At 38.5% G+C, this 14,430-nt stretch overlaps 1 protein-coding gene across 2 annotated transcripts in view; it reads left to right on the forward strand.

The window, feature by feature from the left end:
• The window catches only part of LOC127647818 (protein tweety homolog 3-like), an 82,043-nt gene that overhangs the window by 53,890 nt on the left and 13,723 nt on the right, over positions 1-14,430 (forward strand). For both annotated transcript variants that reach the window (XM_052132295.1, XM_052132294.1), the window contains exons 8-11: positions 4,974-5,029; positions 8,395-8,487; positions 9,065-9,157; positions 12,073-12,209. In XM_052132295.1, the coding sequence (XP_051988255.1) occupies positions 4,974-5,029; positions 8,395-8,487; positions 9,065-9,157; positions 12,073-12,209 (379 nt within the window). The remainder of the gene's footprint in view (positions 1-4,973; positions 5,030-8,394; positions 8,488-9,064; positions 9,158-12,072; positions 12,210-14,430) is intronic.

Below are 14,430 nucleotides of genomic sequence, written 5' to 3' on the forward strand. Positions count from 1 at the left end.
GTGTCCCAATCACATTCTTACCCTCGTCCCCATTATTTACTTTACTCTTCTTCATGCTATTACATGCTATCAGTGTAATATACAGTATATACTCTATATGACTATATATATATATATATATATATATATACTCTCACCTAAAGGATTATTAGGAACACCTGTTCAATTTCTCATTAATGCAATTATCTAATCAACCAATCACATGGCAGTTGCTTCAATGCATTTAGGGGTGTGGTCCTGGTCAAGACAATCTCCTGAACTCCAAACTGAATGTCAGAATGGGAAAGAAAGGTGATTTAAGCAATTTTGAGCGTGGCATGGTTGTTGGTGCCAGATGGGCCGGTCTGAGTATTTCACAATCTGCTCAGTTACTGGGATTTTCATGCACAACCATTTCTAGGGTTTACAAAGAATGGTGTGAAAAGGAAAAACATCCAGTATGTGGCAGTCCTGTGGGCGAAAATGCCTTGTTGATGCTAGAGGTCAGAGGAGAATGGGCCGACTGATTCAAGCTGATAGAAGAGCAACTTTGCCTGAAATTACCACTCGTTACAACCGAGGTATGCAGCAAAGCATTTGTGAAGCCACAACACGCACAATCTTAAGGCGGATGGGCTACAACAGCAGAAGACCCCACCGGGTACCACTCATCTCCACTACAAATAGGAAAAAGAGGCTACAATTTGCAAGAGCTCACCAAAATTGGACGGTTGAAGACTGGAAAAATGTTGCCTGGTCTGATGAGTCTCGATTTCTGTTGAGACATTCAGATGGTAGAGTCAGAATTTGGCGTAAACAGAATGAGAACATGGATCATCATGCCTTGTTACCACTGTGCAGGCTGGTGTTGGTGGTGTAATGGTGTGGGGATGTTTTCTTGGCACACTTTAGGCCCCTTAGTGCCAATTGGGCATCGTTTAAATGCCACGGCCTACCTGAGCATTGTTTCTGACCACGTCTATCCCTTTATGGCCACCATGTACCCATCCTCTGATGGCTACTTCCAGCAGGATAATGCACCATGTCACAAAGCTCGAATCATTTCAAATTGGTTTCTTGAACATGACAAGTTCACTGTACTAAAATGGCCCCCACAGTCACCAGATCTCAACCCAATAGAGCATCTTTGGGATGTGGTGGAACGGAGCTACGTGCCCTGGATGTGCATCCCACAAATCTCCATCAACTGCAAGATGCTATCCTATCAATATGGGCCAACATTTCTAAAGAATGCTTTCAGCACCTTGTTGAATCAATGCCACGTAGAATTAAGGCAGTTCTGAAGGCGAAAGGGGGTCAAACACAGTATTAGTATGGTGTTCCTAATAATCCTTTAGGTGAGTGTGTATATATATATATGTATATTGTGGTGCACGCATGTGTTGGTGCGGCGGAAAAAGTTGTTTAAAATCTCTGGTTTAATTGAGCTTTATTCATACTTTTTTGGCCTTTGGAATATGAAATGTAATGTGATACTCGTTACAAATTACACAGCTAAAATTGTAATCGGTAACATAATATTTTAGATTATTATATATACTGTAGATAGGTAATTTAATCAGATTATTTATGTACTTGGATTACGTTTGGATTATGCATGTTGCATGCTTTGATGATTATTACATTTTAAACATATTAAGCACTAATAAAACATAAAATCTAACAATAATTTGCTGTTTGTCAGCCTCGGGAGAATCTTTGTGATAAAATGCAATCCAGATTACATGTAGTCCATTACTACCCAAAATTAAAGTATATCTATTTACTGATATACCTTGCTGCCAAGGTTTAGTAAGAGACATTAGGATGATGCTGACTTGTAGAGGTTGTACTTTGACCCAATAAATGACCCCTAGCATTTGTGTTATGCAGGAAACAGAAGTGTGTTTTTGTGTTGGTCTGTATGCTTGTGCGCAGTATAAATCTGTCAGTTTTGGCCTCTGGTATGATTAACCAATTTGCTATCCTGATGAGAGTACATCAGAGAAGTGCTGGAGGATAGGTAAAAAAAATAATAAGAGCACAGGAAGAGGAAAACTGCTGAAGAATGAGGATGACAAACCATGTCAGCCATGTAATTTGTGTCCTCTGGGCTCTGGTTTAATATCCCTATCTTTAGTCTTCCTCTTGTGTGCTTTAAATCACTCTTTATATAGCTTACAAAAAAACTGTCACTGTCATGGATTATGGAACCTATTCTGAATTGCTGAAGTTTGTTTGTGCAATGATAACATGTCGAAATTTTATCATGTCTTGCTCTTGGGATGAAATCACACAAGGCAAAATAAAGCAAGTCCTATTAGAAGACTCGACCCATAAATGGCACATGGACTGAAATTGAAGTACCATCATGTAAATGTATTTTTTAAACCATAGCTCACACCTTTTTAACATTTTCATTCTTTAGTCCAGACTGAGCAATAATTCAGCCAGAAGGATGTAGATGGAAACCACAGACAAAGATATCAGTTAAGCTTTGAAAGTGTTGCTCATGGCTATCGCTGTCCTACACTCATGAGTCAGCCTGCTGCATATCCTCAGAATAGAACCAAGACATTAATGTGCTTACAGATAGCCAACATGTCCCAGTGACTATCATGTGGCTTCTATAAGACAAATCTACAGTATTCCATCATGTCTTTTGTGCTGTGCTGTGCTGTTTGTCATGGCATCATCTAGGGTCCAAATTGTACTCTTTTCATAATTTCCCTGAAGTTCACTTTATGTTAGTCAAGGTCTGCTGCACCAAAAATTTTGTAATTTAGTTTGCAAGACCTTTTAATGCCTCCTCTCTTAGGGGCCATTCAGACTGAATGCATTCTTATATCAGAACGCTAGTGTCTTGAGACACATTTGCAAAAGTTGAAGTTCTTTTTGTCCTGACACAGCATCTAAAAACTCTCCTTCACACTGTCTTTTACAAGAGCAACTTGCCTTTTTCAAGCTTACATTTTACAATTATCATTCCAGAAAAGTCACATTCACTAATTATTTTCCTAACAATTCTTTTCTGGCTGGTTCTCTTCTTATCAAGAATCAAGATCTTTTACAGCCTGTTGTCACCCATGGCGTAAGTGTGATTTAAAGATCTGCCTCCTCACAGATTGTGTTTGGAAGCCACCCCATTGTCTTTACACTATTTCATACAGGCATCTGTAGTCACCCAAAATTACTTCCAATTACTTGAGGTCATTCACAGATGACATTTGTGCCTGTGGGGCTCAGACCCTTTAAACATGTTATTAATACAGCAATCTGTTTTACTACACTATAAATTAATACTGCTTGGTTCAGTCTTTTGTATACAGACAGTCATGCATATAATTGAGAGACCGGTTTATTTTTCTCATCAGTGCCATAATTACTCCATTTATAGGGCAATCAGAGAGGCCAATTGTAAGGGAAGAGAGAATTGGCACACTCATAATCCAGTTTTACGGGCACAAGTGCTGCCAGCTTCTCCCTATGACCAGTGCCGTGTGTGTAGTGATTGTGATGAAAGTATCACTCCTCCTCAATCAATGCCCACCACTCTGACGCATGTGTCTGTTTTTGACTCAAGTCTACGCAAACCACCACAAGCTGTGCGTGAACGTGGCCCAAGATTCCATCTGCGTTGGCGTTTGGAGGTTTCTGAGTGGGCTGTGTGAATTAGTACCATTTCCTTTGCAGAAATAGAAAATATTATTTAATTTAGAAATTAAATAAATTAATTATTTAAAAAAAGACTGACTCTGCACTGCAGCCTACATCTTTATAATCAGAAATCGGCCTATTCTGCATTTAAAAATGATGTAATTGTTCAGTGTTTACTGTAAATTATTTCTCCTACCCCAACTTAATGTGCAGAAACAACTGTGAGCAAGCCATTGGTTGATTTCCCTTAAAAGTGTAATATGGTGGCTCTGTACACTATCGAATCATTGCTCTGTTTGTTTAAGCATACCAAACATCCCAACACCAACAAGGGGCAAATAATAGTGTGAGTTTGGGATGGGACTCTCTGTTTGAAGAGAGTCATAGTTTTTGCCATTTTAATTTGTGATTCTAGTGGTGTAAAAATAACACATTTCACCTTTAAGGCAAATATTTGGCAATAGATGACTGCCATCTACACCAAAACAGTTACAGTGATCCCATGGTCATGGAAAACCTGGAAATATCAGGAAGTTTGTGGTTTCTATTGTGCTTTCTAAGCCTGGATTTTAATAAACTTAAATGTCATGGAAGAGTCTTGAAAGTTTCTAGTAGCGATTATAAATGTTTCTAGTTATACTCTGCTCTAAAGTGTTTCATTTGGTAAAACTTGCTTGCCAATCATAGTAATCTCCATTTTGCAAGTGAATCGCTCTTTTGAGTTTGATCTTTAAATATGTCGAATCGCTTTGCAAATCAGTCTGAATGAATTATCAGTGAATCAGTCTGAATTAAAATGATTTTTGAAACTCATATCAGTAATTACAAATGATTGGAAAGGTCATGGAAATTTGTTGGTTAACTAGAGTGGTGACCCTTTTGTTATTGATTCTTCAGACCTCATTGATTATGAGTGATTCTCTTTAAAGAGAAATGAGTCATTAGAGCTTGGTTGGGTGGGTGAGACAGTCTTGTACTGAATCTAGAGAGTCTTGTGGTTGAAAATGATTAATGTCTCAGGTGCTTTGGACTATACTTTAGTTTTGAACTCTGAGGTCAACAAACGATGCAAGAGTTCATCCTGTTCTCTCTGATCAGGGTAGATGTGAGTGGAGAGAAAAGATAAGAAGGCAGAAAAGTTTTTAATCAAGCTGGAGGTTTATTATGACTATTATGACTTATGATTATGTGCATGTAGACCGAATTGGAAATAAGATTGTCTAAAAAAGGCACACCTGATTGGGTCTTCATGTAGATGTAGAATGGGTTTTGAATTTCTCAGTTCAACTCCTATCATGCCATGGCTCTTTATCAACAGTCTTCCATTCTCTTCACAGATATTTTGCAGTATTATCTTGCATGCAGCGTGGGTCAGGTCAACCCCTTCCAACAGGTAATCATTACTTTTCTTGCTTTCTCTCTGTCTTACTTCCCCACAGTCTTAGCCTAAAGATACCAACAATTGGGCTCTGTTCAAAACAAAACTTCCTACCTGCAGTGTACAGCATTTTTTGGGCTCATAGTCACACTTGACGCAAAGGTTGTTCCAAACAGAAGGCAATAATATCATATTGCCTTATTACGTTTTTTTTTTTGTTTGTTTTGTGTTGTTTTTTTTTTTTTTTTTTTCGTCTCGTCTTAACTTGAAATCTAAGGTAGCATAGAATATAATATGTCATTCCAGAATCCATTTCAACAATCTCTTTTTTTTTTTACTCTAAGATGGTGGACAGCCATAGCTGTTTAATTAATAATTAGTTACTTTACCCAATATTTGTGTTTATTATGTGCTATTCAGAGTGTTTGAGTCAAAATCTATATGAGGAGGGCTATTTGTGTGATGCATATGTGTGAGCATTAAAACGTGCTGCCAGTGAAGAATGTTTCAGTTAAGTCACTTGTGAATTTCCAGTTTGGTTAGGATATTGACTTAGAAAGTAGCTTTTTATGTAGACAGTGAGGCTGATCACTAGTGTTTAGAACAGAGTCATGGTCAATCTCCACCTCCTCATACTCCATTAGGGGGGAAGTGCCATCTACTGCTTTGTGTGTCCCTGTACATTAGCATTCTGTCCTTGTTCAGAGCTGCTCGATGGAACAATGTTCCTGTGGCTTCCTGCCCCTCCCTTTAGTTAATGGAGTCAGACTCCTTAAGTCTTTAAGTGAATAATATATGTGCATAATTCAAATAAATCACAGCTCTTAACTGATCATGATTGATGGATTATGTGGGTGACAGCTCCATTGTCTAGATGTCATTTAATTTAAATGAAGGTTAATGCCCATATGGAGATTGAACAGTACACTTTGTTAGCAGATGTGTCTAAATAGGGTTCCTCCAAGTCTCATGTATGCAGATGAAATCGAGCCAGTTTCACATCTGAGATGGCAATTAGTTGAAGTGGATACTGCTTTTAGGCTTAAAAGGTCTACCTAGGAACATTGAAGAACACTTAAATAGTAATATTAAACAATATTAAGCTTTTACTTTTATTAAGCCGATCAGGGTCGGACTGGCCATTAGGAGAACCGAGCAGGCCGGTGGGTCGGCCGCGAAACCTGCAAATGGGCCGTGATAAGTTAAAATGAGCCGCCGCGTTATGCAGAACGGACCACAAAATGGCGCCCCAATATGCAGAAATGTACAGCGAACCGTTTTGGGGGATTTATCTCTTTAATGTAATAATTGGAACTGAACTATGGTGGAAGGGTTTTCATCATAATTCCTGCCAAACCTATTGGGACACAACTGCCACTGGCAGCATTGAGCGTGTAATTGCTGCTGTCCTTTGTATAGAAAATGCACAAAGTTAGTTTCTAGCACTGTTGCACAAGATTAATATCCACAAGGCTGCTATCATCAACTCAAGTTCCTGTAAGCTTTGCAAAAAGGAACATGTTGTACTTTCCCATTGAATTTCTGCAACTTACCAGCCTATCATTGAACTTTTAAATATAGAGCTGTTGGCAGACTACGCTGACACAGAGGCCATTTGGCGTCTTAGATATTCATGTTTTCAAGACCTGAGGTCTTTAAATACTGTGTGACTGTAATGGACTGAACACTTTGCCTTCCTTCACTTTAAAATGTCCTAAAGTGATGCCTGTGCTGGCTTTAGTTGCCAGGTGAAAATGCACTGTTGCATTATGCAAGCAACTCTCTCCTATTGAATTCAAACAGTAAGTGTGGAAGAGAAGAAAGTGTGCCGTGGTCAATGTAAAATGGAGAAATAGTTCTGCACTGTGCAGGAAGTAATTGTACAACACAGTTTGTCACCAGTCTGGCTTTATTAATTTTTTCTTAACTTTTTGTGTTTTTCACTGCTTTGGAATGCCAATAATAGACATCAACTCTCTTAGCGGTTGCTTACGTAAAGTGTACAATAGAATGTGCAGTTGATTCTAATTGAGTTGTTTTTAGTATATTGGTAAGCTAAAGACACATTGCTCTTTAAAGTAAACAAAATAGGGGCCTGGGTAGCTCAGCAAGTAAAGATGCTGACAACCACACCTGGAGTCACAAGTTCAAATCCAGGGTTTGCTGAGTGACTCCAGTCAGGCTTCCTAAGCTAACAATTGGCCCAGTTGCTAGGGTGGGTAGAGTCACATTGTGTTAACCTCCTCGTGGTCTCTATAATGTGGTTCTCGCTCTCAGTGGGGCATGTGGTGGGTTGTGCGACCCCCCCCCCCCCAAAAAAAAAAAACACAACCAAAGAAAATACATAACATGTTATTGGATGAAATAGTCAGATTTTTATTACATAGGAGATAGGACCTTTGTGTTGTTCATTAAAATACAAAATGTTTGTGTTGTGGCCTAGATGACATCAACTCTCTTAACGGTCACTCAAAAAAGTGTACAAGAGAATGAACTAATGTGCAGTTGATTCAATTGTGTTTATTGTTAGCATGTTGCTAAGCTAATGACACAATGCTAAGCATAGGCATTAACTACAATCTCTACCTAGGCAGTAACTCTTAATGGTCACTCACACAAAAGCATACAAGAGAATGAACTAAAGTGCAGTTGATTCCAATTGTATTTGTTGTTAGCATGTTGCTAAGCTAATTACACAATGCTGCATGTGCATTAACTACAATCTGTACCTAGGCCTTAACTCTTAATGGTCAATCACGCAAAAGCAAACAAGAGAATCAACTAAAGTGTAGTTGATTCCAAATGCATGTGTTGTTAGCATGTTGCTAAGCTAATGACACTACACAAAATGACACATTGCATGTTGTCAGTCCTGTGGACTAGCGAATAGTTACACGCAGAATCGTCATGGCCATGTGCATTAAAGTTTGTGTCCCATTGTCATTCTCCCTCTTCTACCCATGATTTCCTTTTCTCTCTCTATTTTCGTTATGGAAAAATGACATTGGGCTCCAAAAAAGAATGGCTTGTTACATGCAATTTGGGTGAAATTATTGACAAATACAATATCAATTTAAAAATCAAGATTTTTTCAGGAGTAATATTAAAGCAATATGAAATAAAAATTGTGTCATTTACTCACCCTCATGTTGTTCCAAACCCATATGACTTTTTTTATTCTTTAGTGGAATACAAAGGTTATGTTAGGCAGAGTTACATTTAATGTGTTCCATGGAAGAAGAAAGTTATACTGGTTTGGAACGATATGAAAGTGAGTACATATTGGTAGAATTTATATTTTGGGTAAACTTATCCATTAAAGTGTATCTAAGAGGAAGTTTACATTCAGCATGTAACTAGTCTCTTATGTCTTTTTCTAGAAGCTGTCTGGAGGTCACAAAGCACTGGTGGAGATGCAGGATGATGTGTCAGAACTACTGCGCTCTGCAGTCCGAGAGTACCCCAAAACAAAGGTGAGCATTTGTATATAGGTATGTAGGCATGTGTGTGTGTGTGTGTGTGTGTAGACTTGTATGCCTACAAAAGCTTACAGGTCCATTTGTAGTGTGTCTGTTCTCCCAATGGGCCTCTGTCATTGTGTAGATTGTGTGTTTGTTCCAGGAAAAGGGAAAAAATCTGTGCATGTGAAAAAAATAAGAGCCACTGTAACACAGGCATTGAGAGAAATGCTGAATCAATAGAAATGTTTCACCCTAAGACCAGCCAAAATCTGTTTACCACTGCAGCTTTACACAACTTACACCTCACAGAATACTGAACCTTTGAAAAAAAAGTATTTTTGAAAAATCCCTTTGTGTGAATGCATGTGTTTGGTGTTTGGTGTTTTTTTGCCGTGCCATTATATCTTAGACACAACAAGACTGTAAAAATATTAAAACAATGGATTTAATAAATGAATGGACATTGATTATGCTGCCTTATATTTAAAATATGACAATACAATTTGTTTCAAGTTTGTGGTCTTGCACAAGACTGGATGGCCTGACCTCGTTCTTATTATTTTTGTGTTTGTATGTGTGTGTGTTATAGGGTAACCTTGAGCAAATTCAGGGGGCTTTAAACAACACAGAAGTTGGACTGCACCAACTCACTGCGCTTGTGGACTGCCGCAGTTTGCACATGGTAAGAAACACTGTGGTAGTTTTTGTCTGCATGACCACATTGGGCATCCTTGAACGAGTGCATCTTTCCACCATTTACAATGGAACCTAAACTTCAGCAGGATTTTGCTAAACATTTGGTCTCCTACAGCCCAAAACACACTTTTACACATACCCCACCAGTTGAAGTTTCTATCAACTTGAAACAAGAGAGCAACCAAACCAGCACTAAGCACTTCAGTTCCATTATTTATTTATTTATTTTTTCCAAATGGAGACCCCATTTATGATGTACTGCTTCAGTCTGGAGCCTGACGTCTTCTCCTGTATGATGGAGATGCCTGATATGTCAGGATTCAACTAGACCAAGACATTAAAATACTCAATCCTTAGGGCTGAGAGAAACAGACCTGCTCAGTGGGTGGTCCAAAAAGTGCATCTCATTCCCATGGGAACAAAAAGTAATGGAGAAAATATGGGCTTTTGAAAAATGTACTATACATTATTAATAGTGTTTTCATACTGGAAAAACAATAACACACTTCACGGTCCAAGCCCATGTTCATCAGATTCGTACATCTGGACTTTACGTTGGAGAGTTTGTGCTGGAGATACAGAACAGCGCCTGTGGTAATTACAAATGGAGCAATTTTGCTGTTACTAATGACGGTAATTTGCAGGAAGGAGATGCTGCCATGTATTTCAGAGTTCAGCATGTGTAGGGCTAGTCGCTGTTTGCTCGACATGTATTATTAAAAAGCCCTGTATCTCTCTCGAGCATATGTTGCTGTCTGCTGCAGAAAAGTTCTCAGAGAGAGTGCTTAAAATAATGTTAGGGCTGAATTCACCAAACAGTTTCACCACTTTTGCATGTAGTATTTCAGCATAAAAACGTTTTTCACATACCACCCAGAATCCACCTTAATGGAATATTACAGGTTCAATACAAGTTAAGCTCAATCAACAGTATTTGTGGCATAATGTTGATTTACTACAAAAATATTTGTACTTGTCCCAAAAAAAGCAATAAATCTGGATTATAGTGAGACACTTACAATGGAAGTGACTGCAGCCAATCCATAAACATTAAAATACTTAAAACAATATGCATGTTAACATACGTTTTGTGTGATAAAATAATTTACTAACCTTTTCTGTGTAAAGTTACTGTATGGATGATTATACAACTCTGTTGCCATGGCAATGTAACACTGTAAACCCTAAAACAACCATAAAAACCGCAATATGAACTTTACAGCTCAAATAATACACATTTATAACAGAAGAATTAATGCTTCACATTTCTACCTTTTTACCCTCTAAAATTTTGCCTAATTCACTTCCATTGAAAGTGCCTCACTGTAAACTTATTTTTATTTATTTTTTAAAAGGGATGAGTCGAAATAATATTATTGTGGTGAGGATGTTTCACAGTGGTCGACTAATCGACTTGTCATCCAACAACCAACTAGTTGATTACTGGGGTCGACTACTAACATTAATATTTTTAGTGGTGGTGGTTTTAATGGGAGATGCAATTTTCAACAACTTTGGGAGCATTTTTGCATGATTATAGCTTGCTTTCCTTAAAAGTGAATAATTATCAGCATGGTAAAACCATGAAGTTTAGTTTCTTTAAGTTTTATTCATTTATGCACCACTGCTATTTCAGCCATCAAAGCGCGCGTCAACAATACATTACAAGACAATCACTGCCAGACGTTACATCTACTGTGAGTAATGTTCCCGTATTTGTGCGATTTTGCGCCCGTTTACATTGAAGCGCATCATTCTGCATACAGGAAGTGCATACGCGGTTTTATGCTACTCTATATTGGAGTGTTTCTTATTTCTTCCTTCTCTTTGATGTTGTTGTTATTTAGCCTTATTTCATCTTTTTGTTGGATATCCGTTAGTTACCATGTTGAAGTGCTGCGCTTAGCATCTGTATATCCATTTGAAACGTGTCTGATCAAGGTCATGTGAACAAAATGGAGCCTAATGATACATTATTATCCTTAACACCGATTTGTCGTGCAAACAACCGACTGATTAGTCGATTACAAAAATTAAACATGCCTCCTTTCTATGTAAGTTATGCAGACATGTGTGCAAATAAACAACTTTGCCAGTTCTTAGTGAACACCTTTTTTTCTGTTGTATTTATAGTGATCTGCCACAACATTAAAACTATCTGCCTAATATTGTGTAGGTCCCCATCGTACCGCCAAAACAGCGCCAAATAGCATTCTGACATGATTGCACAATTGTACTGAGTGGTTATCTGAGTTACCGTAGACCAGCCCATCTGGCACCAACAATCATGCCATGGTCAATTCACTGAGATACAATTTTTTCCCCATTCTGATGGTTGATGTGAAGATTAACTGAAGCTCCTGACTCTTATCTGCATGATTTTATGCATTGCAGTACTGCCACACGATTGGCTGATTAGATAATCGCATTGATGATTGTTGGTGCCAGATGGGCTGGATTGAATATTTCTGTAACTGCTGATCTCAAGACAGTCTACAGTCTCAAGAATTTACTCTGAATGGTGCTAAAAACAAAAAACATCCAGTGAGGGGCAGTTCTGTGGATGGAAATGCCTTGTTTGACAAGAGAGGTCAACAGAGAATGGCCAGACTGTTTCGACCTGGCAAAGTCTTCAGTAACTCAGATAACCACTCTGTACAATTGTGGTGAGAAGATAATCATTCTGACATGTGGATTGGCACTGTTTTGGCAGCACAAGGGGCAGGTGGTTATAATGTTGTTGCTGATCAGTGTATTTTGTATCCAGCAGTGATGGGGCGGTTTATGCATGTGTATGTTCTTTCATGCGGTGTGTTTAATAGCGGGCTGTTTTTATGTCCTTGTTTAAGTCTCGTGCATGATGTGCAGTGATTGTGTGTTTAATACTTTGTCTCTCTGCAGGATTATGTTCAGGCATTGACTGGTGTGTGTTATGATGGTCTGGAAGGACTGATCTACCTGGTGCTGTTCTCCTTCATCACAGCCCTCATGTTCACCTCTGTGGTCTGCATTGTGCCACACACGTGGCACGCCAAAAGGTGAGGCACTCGGTGAACGCAACATTAAGTTGAAACAGTGCATTCCTATGTATAATTCACATTGAGGATGAAATATGTCCAACAACAAAGCATTTTTTTCAGTCTTTAGATTTTTTATTATGATTATTTTTATGTATTATTAGTATTTTATTGCTGCAGAAATTTTCCAAAATTTGGCTCACAGAAGTGCAAAAAGAACTGCACATACAGTACATCACTAGAACCACATAAAACAAATGCTCACTGACCAATGAAGTATGAGCCTACTTAGCACCATTTAAAAAAGCAGTTGTACTATTACTAACAGTACAATTCATAGTGTCATTATACCATATATTTCTAGATAACACTTAATTAAAGGGAGTGAAATTTGTGTTTTCAGTTGGCTTGTATTTTGTATTAAAGTGAATTTGACTGTCTTGTTGTTATCATAAAGCTCATTGTTCCTTTCCCATGCAAGTTAGTTTTCGTAGTTATGACGCATTCATTCAAAGGAACATCCATATTTTTATAGTTAACACACCCAGGAGGATTAAACTAAAAGATAAAACAATAGTGGAAAAGGTTTCACTTTTACAAGGTATGTTTGTGTGTGTATGTGAGCATAGATATGGACGCTAAGGTTGGTCACCTCATCCGTAACAAACGCTTCCATCGCACTCATCGGTCAAACGCTAAACGGAAACAGCTGCCGCTCTCTACCTCTTCCTCCCCCTTGTTCCTTCCTTCCAAGCTCTCTGTGTGGGAATCACATCTTCCACCAAAATTACATAAACTGTAATAACTTTCCAGCCCAAACCCATGTGACCGCTTGGCCGGGCTCGTATCAGGCAAGCAGGATTAGGCTGGAGAGAGAGATAGTGAACAAAGATGTCTTGCTGTGCCACTAGCTTAAGCATATTTTATAATTAACACACTCAAAGGTGACAGTGTTCTATCCATCTGCATCTCATGATACACAGCTATTCACTCTACCTCTTCATTATAGATAATTAGCAGATTCTGAATGTGAGTTTAGGCAAGCTGTGGCAGACAGTGCAGGATGGAAGTAGACACATATTTTGTGACATTTCGATGAATGGACTTTTCAAGCCAAGGAGTTTTTGTTGTTATATTTCAGTTAAAGTTGATAGGAAATTAAAAATGACCTTATTTACTTGAAAACTGCTTCTGGTTTTAATGTGAACGATTTATCGTTGCATGTTATCTCAAAGAAAAAAAGTGTCATCATGAAAACTCTCTTAAAAGTCATGGTAAAACACAGAAATTTCTATCGTGAATATATCCTTTTCTGCCCCACTTTATATTAGGTGTCTTTAACTACTATGTACTTAAGCATTTGATACATTGTACTTATTATGCACATACACTCATCGGCCACTTTATTAGGTTCACCAGTACACCAACTTATTCATGCAATTATCTAATCAGCCAATCGTGTGGCAGCAGTGCAGTGCATAAAATCATGCAGATACGGGTCAGAAGCTTCAGTTAATGTTCACATCAACAATCAGAATGGGGAAAAAGTTTGATCTCAGTGATTTGGACTGTGGCATGATCATTGGTGCCAGACGGGTTGGTTTGAGTATTTCTGTAACTGCTGATCTTCTGGGATTTTCACACACAACAGTCTCTAGAGTTCACTCAGAATGGTGCCAAAAACCAAAAACGTCCAGTGACCGTCAGTTCTGTGGGCGAAAACGGCTTGTTAATGTCAGTGGTCAGAGGAGAATGGCCAGACTGGTCCAAGCTGACAGGAAGGTGACAGTAACCCAAATAACCACACATTACAACAGTTCTATGCCGAAAAGAATGGGCTACAGCAGCAGAAGATTTCCTGATTTCTGCTGAGGTTCACAGAAATTAAGCCCACTGCAACCTCAGTTTTCTGTTCTTGGCCGACAGAAGTGGAACCCAATGTGGTCTTTTGCCATTGTAGCCCATCCACTTCAAGGTTTGACTTGTTGTGCATTCTGAGATGCTATTCTGCTCACTACATTTATACAGAGGTGTTATCTGAGTTACCGTAGCCTTTCTGTCAGCTCAAACCAGTTTTCTGTTGAACAAGCTGTCAACAAATTCATTCTCTCTCATCAACAAGCCATTTTTGAACTGCTGCTCACTGGATGTTTTTTTTTTTTTTTTTTGGCACCATTTGGAGTCAATTCTAGAGACTGTTGTGTGTGAAAATCCCAGATGGTCAGCAGTTGCTCAAACCAGC

Source organism: Xyrauchen texanus, chromosome 8 (assembly GCF_025860055.1).
Source record: "Xyrauchen texanus isolate HMW12.3.18 chromosome 8, RBS_HiC_50CHRs, whole genome shotgun sequence".
Lineage (NCBI taxonomy): Eukaryota > Metazoa > Chordata > Actinopteri > Cypriniformes > Catostomidae > Xyrauchen > Xyrauchen texanus.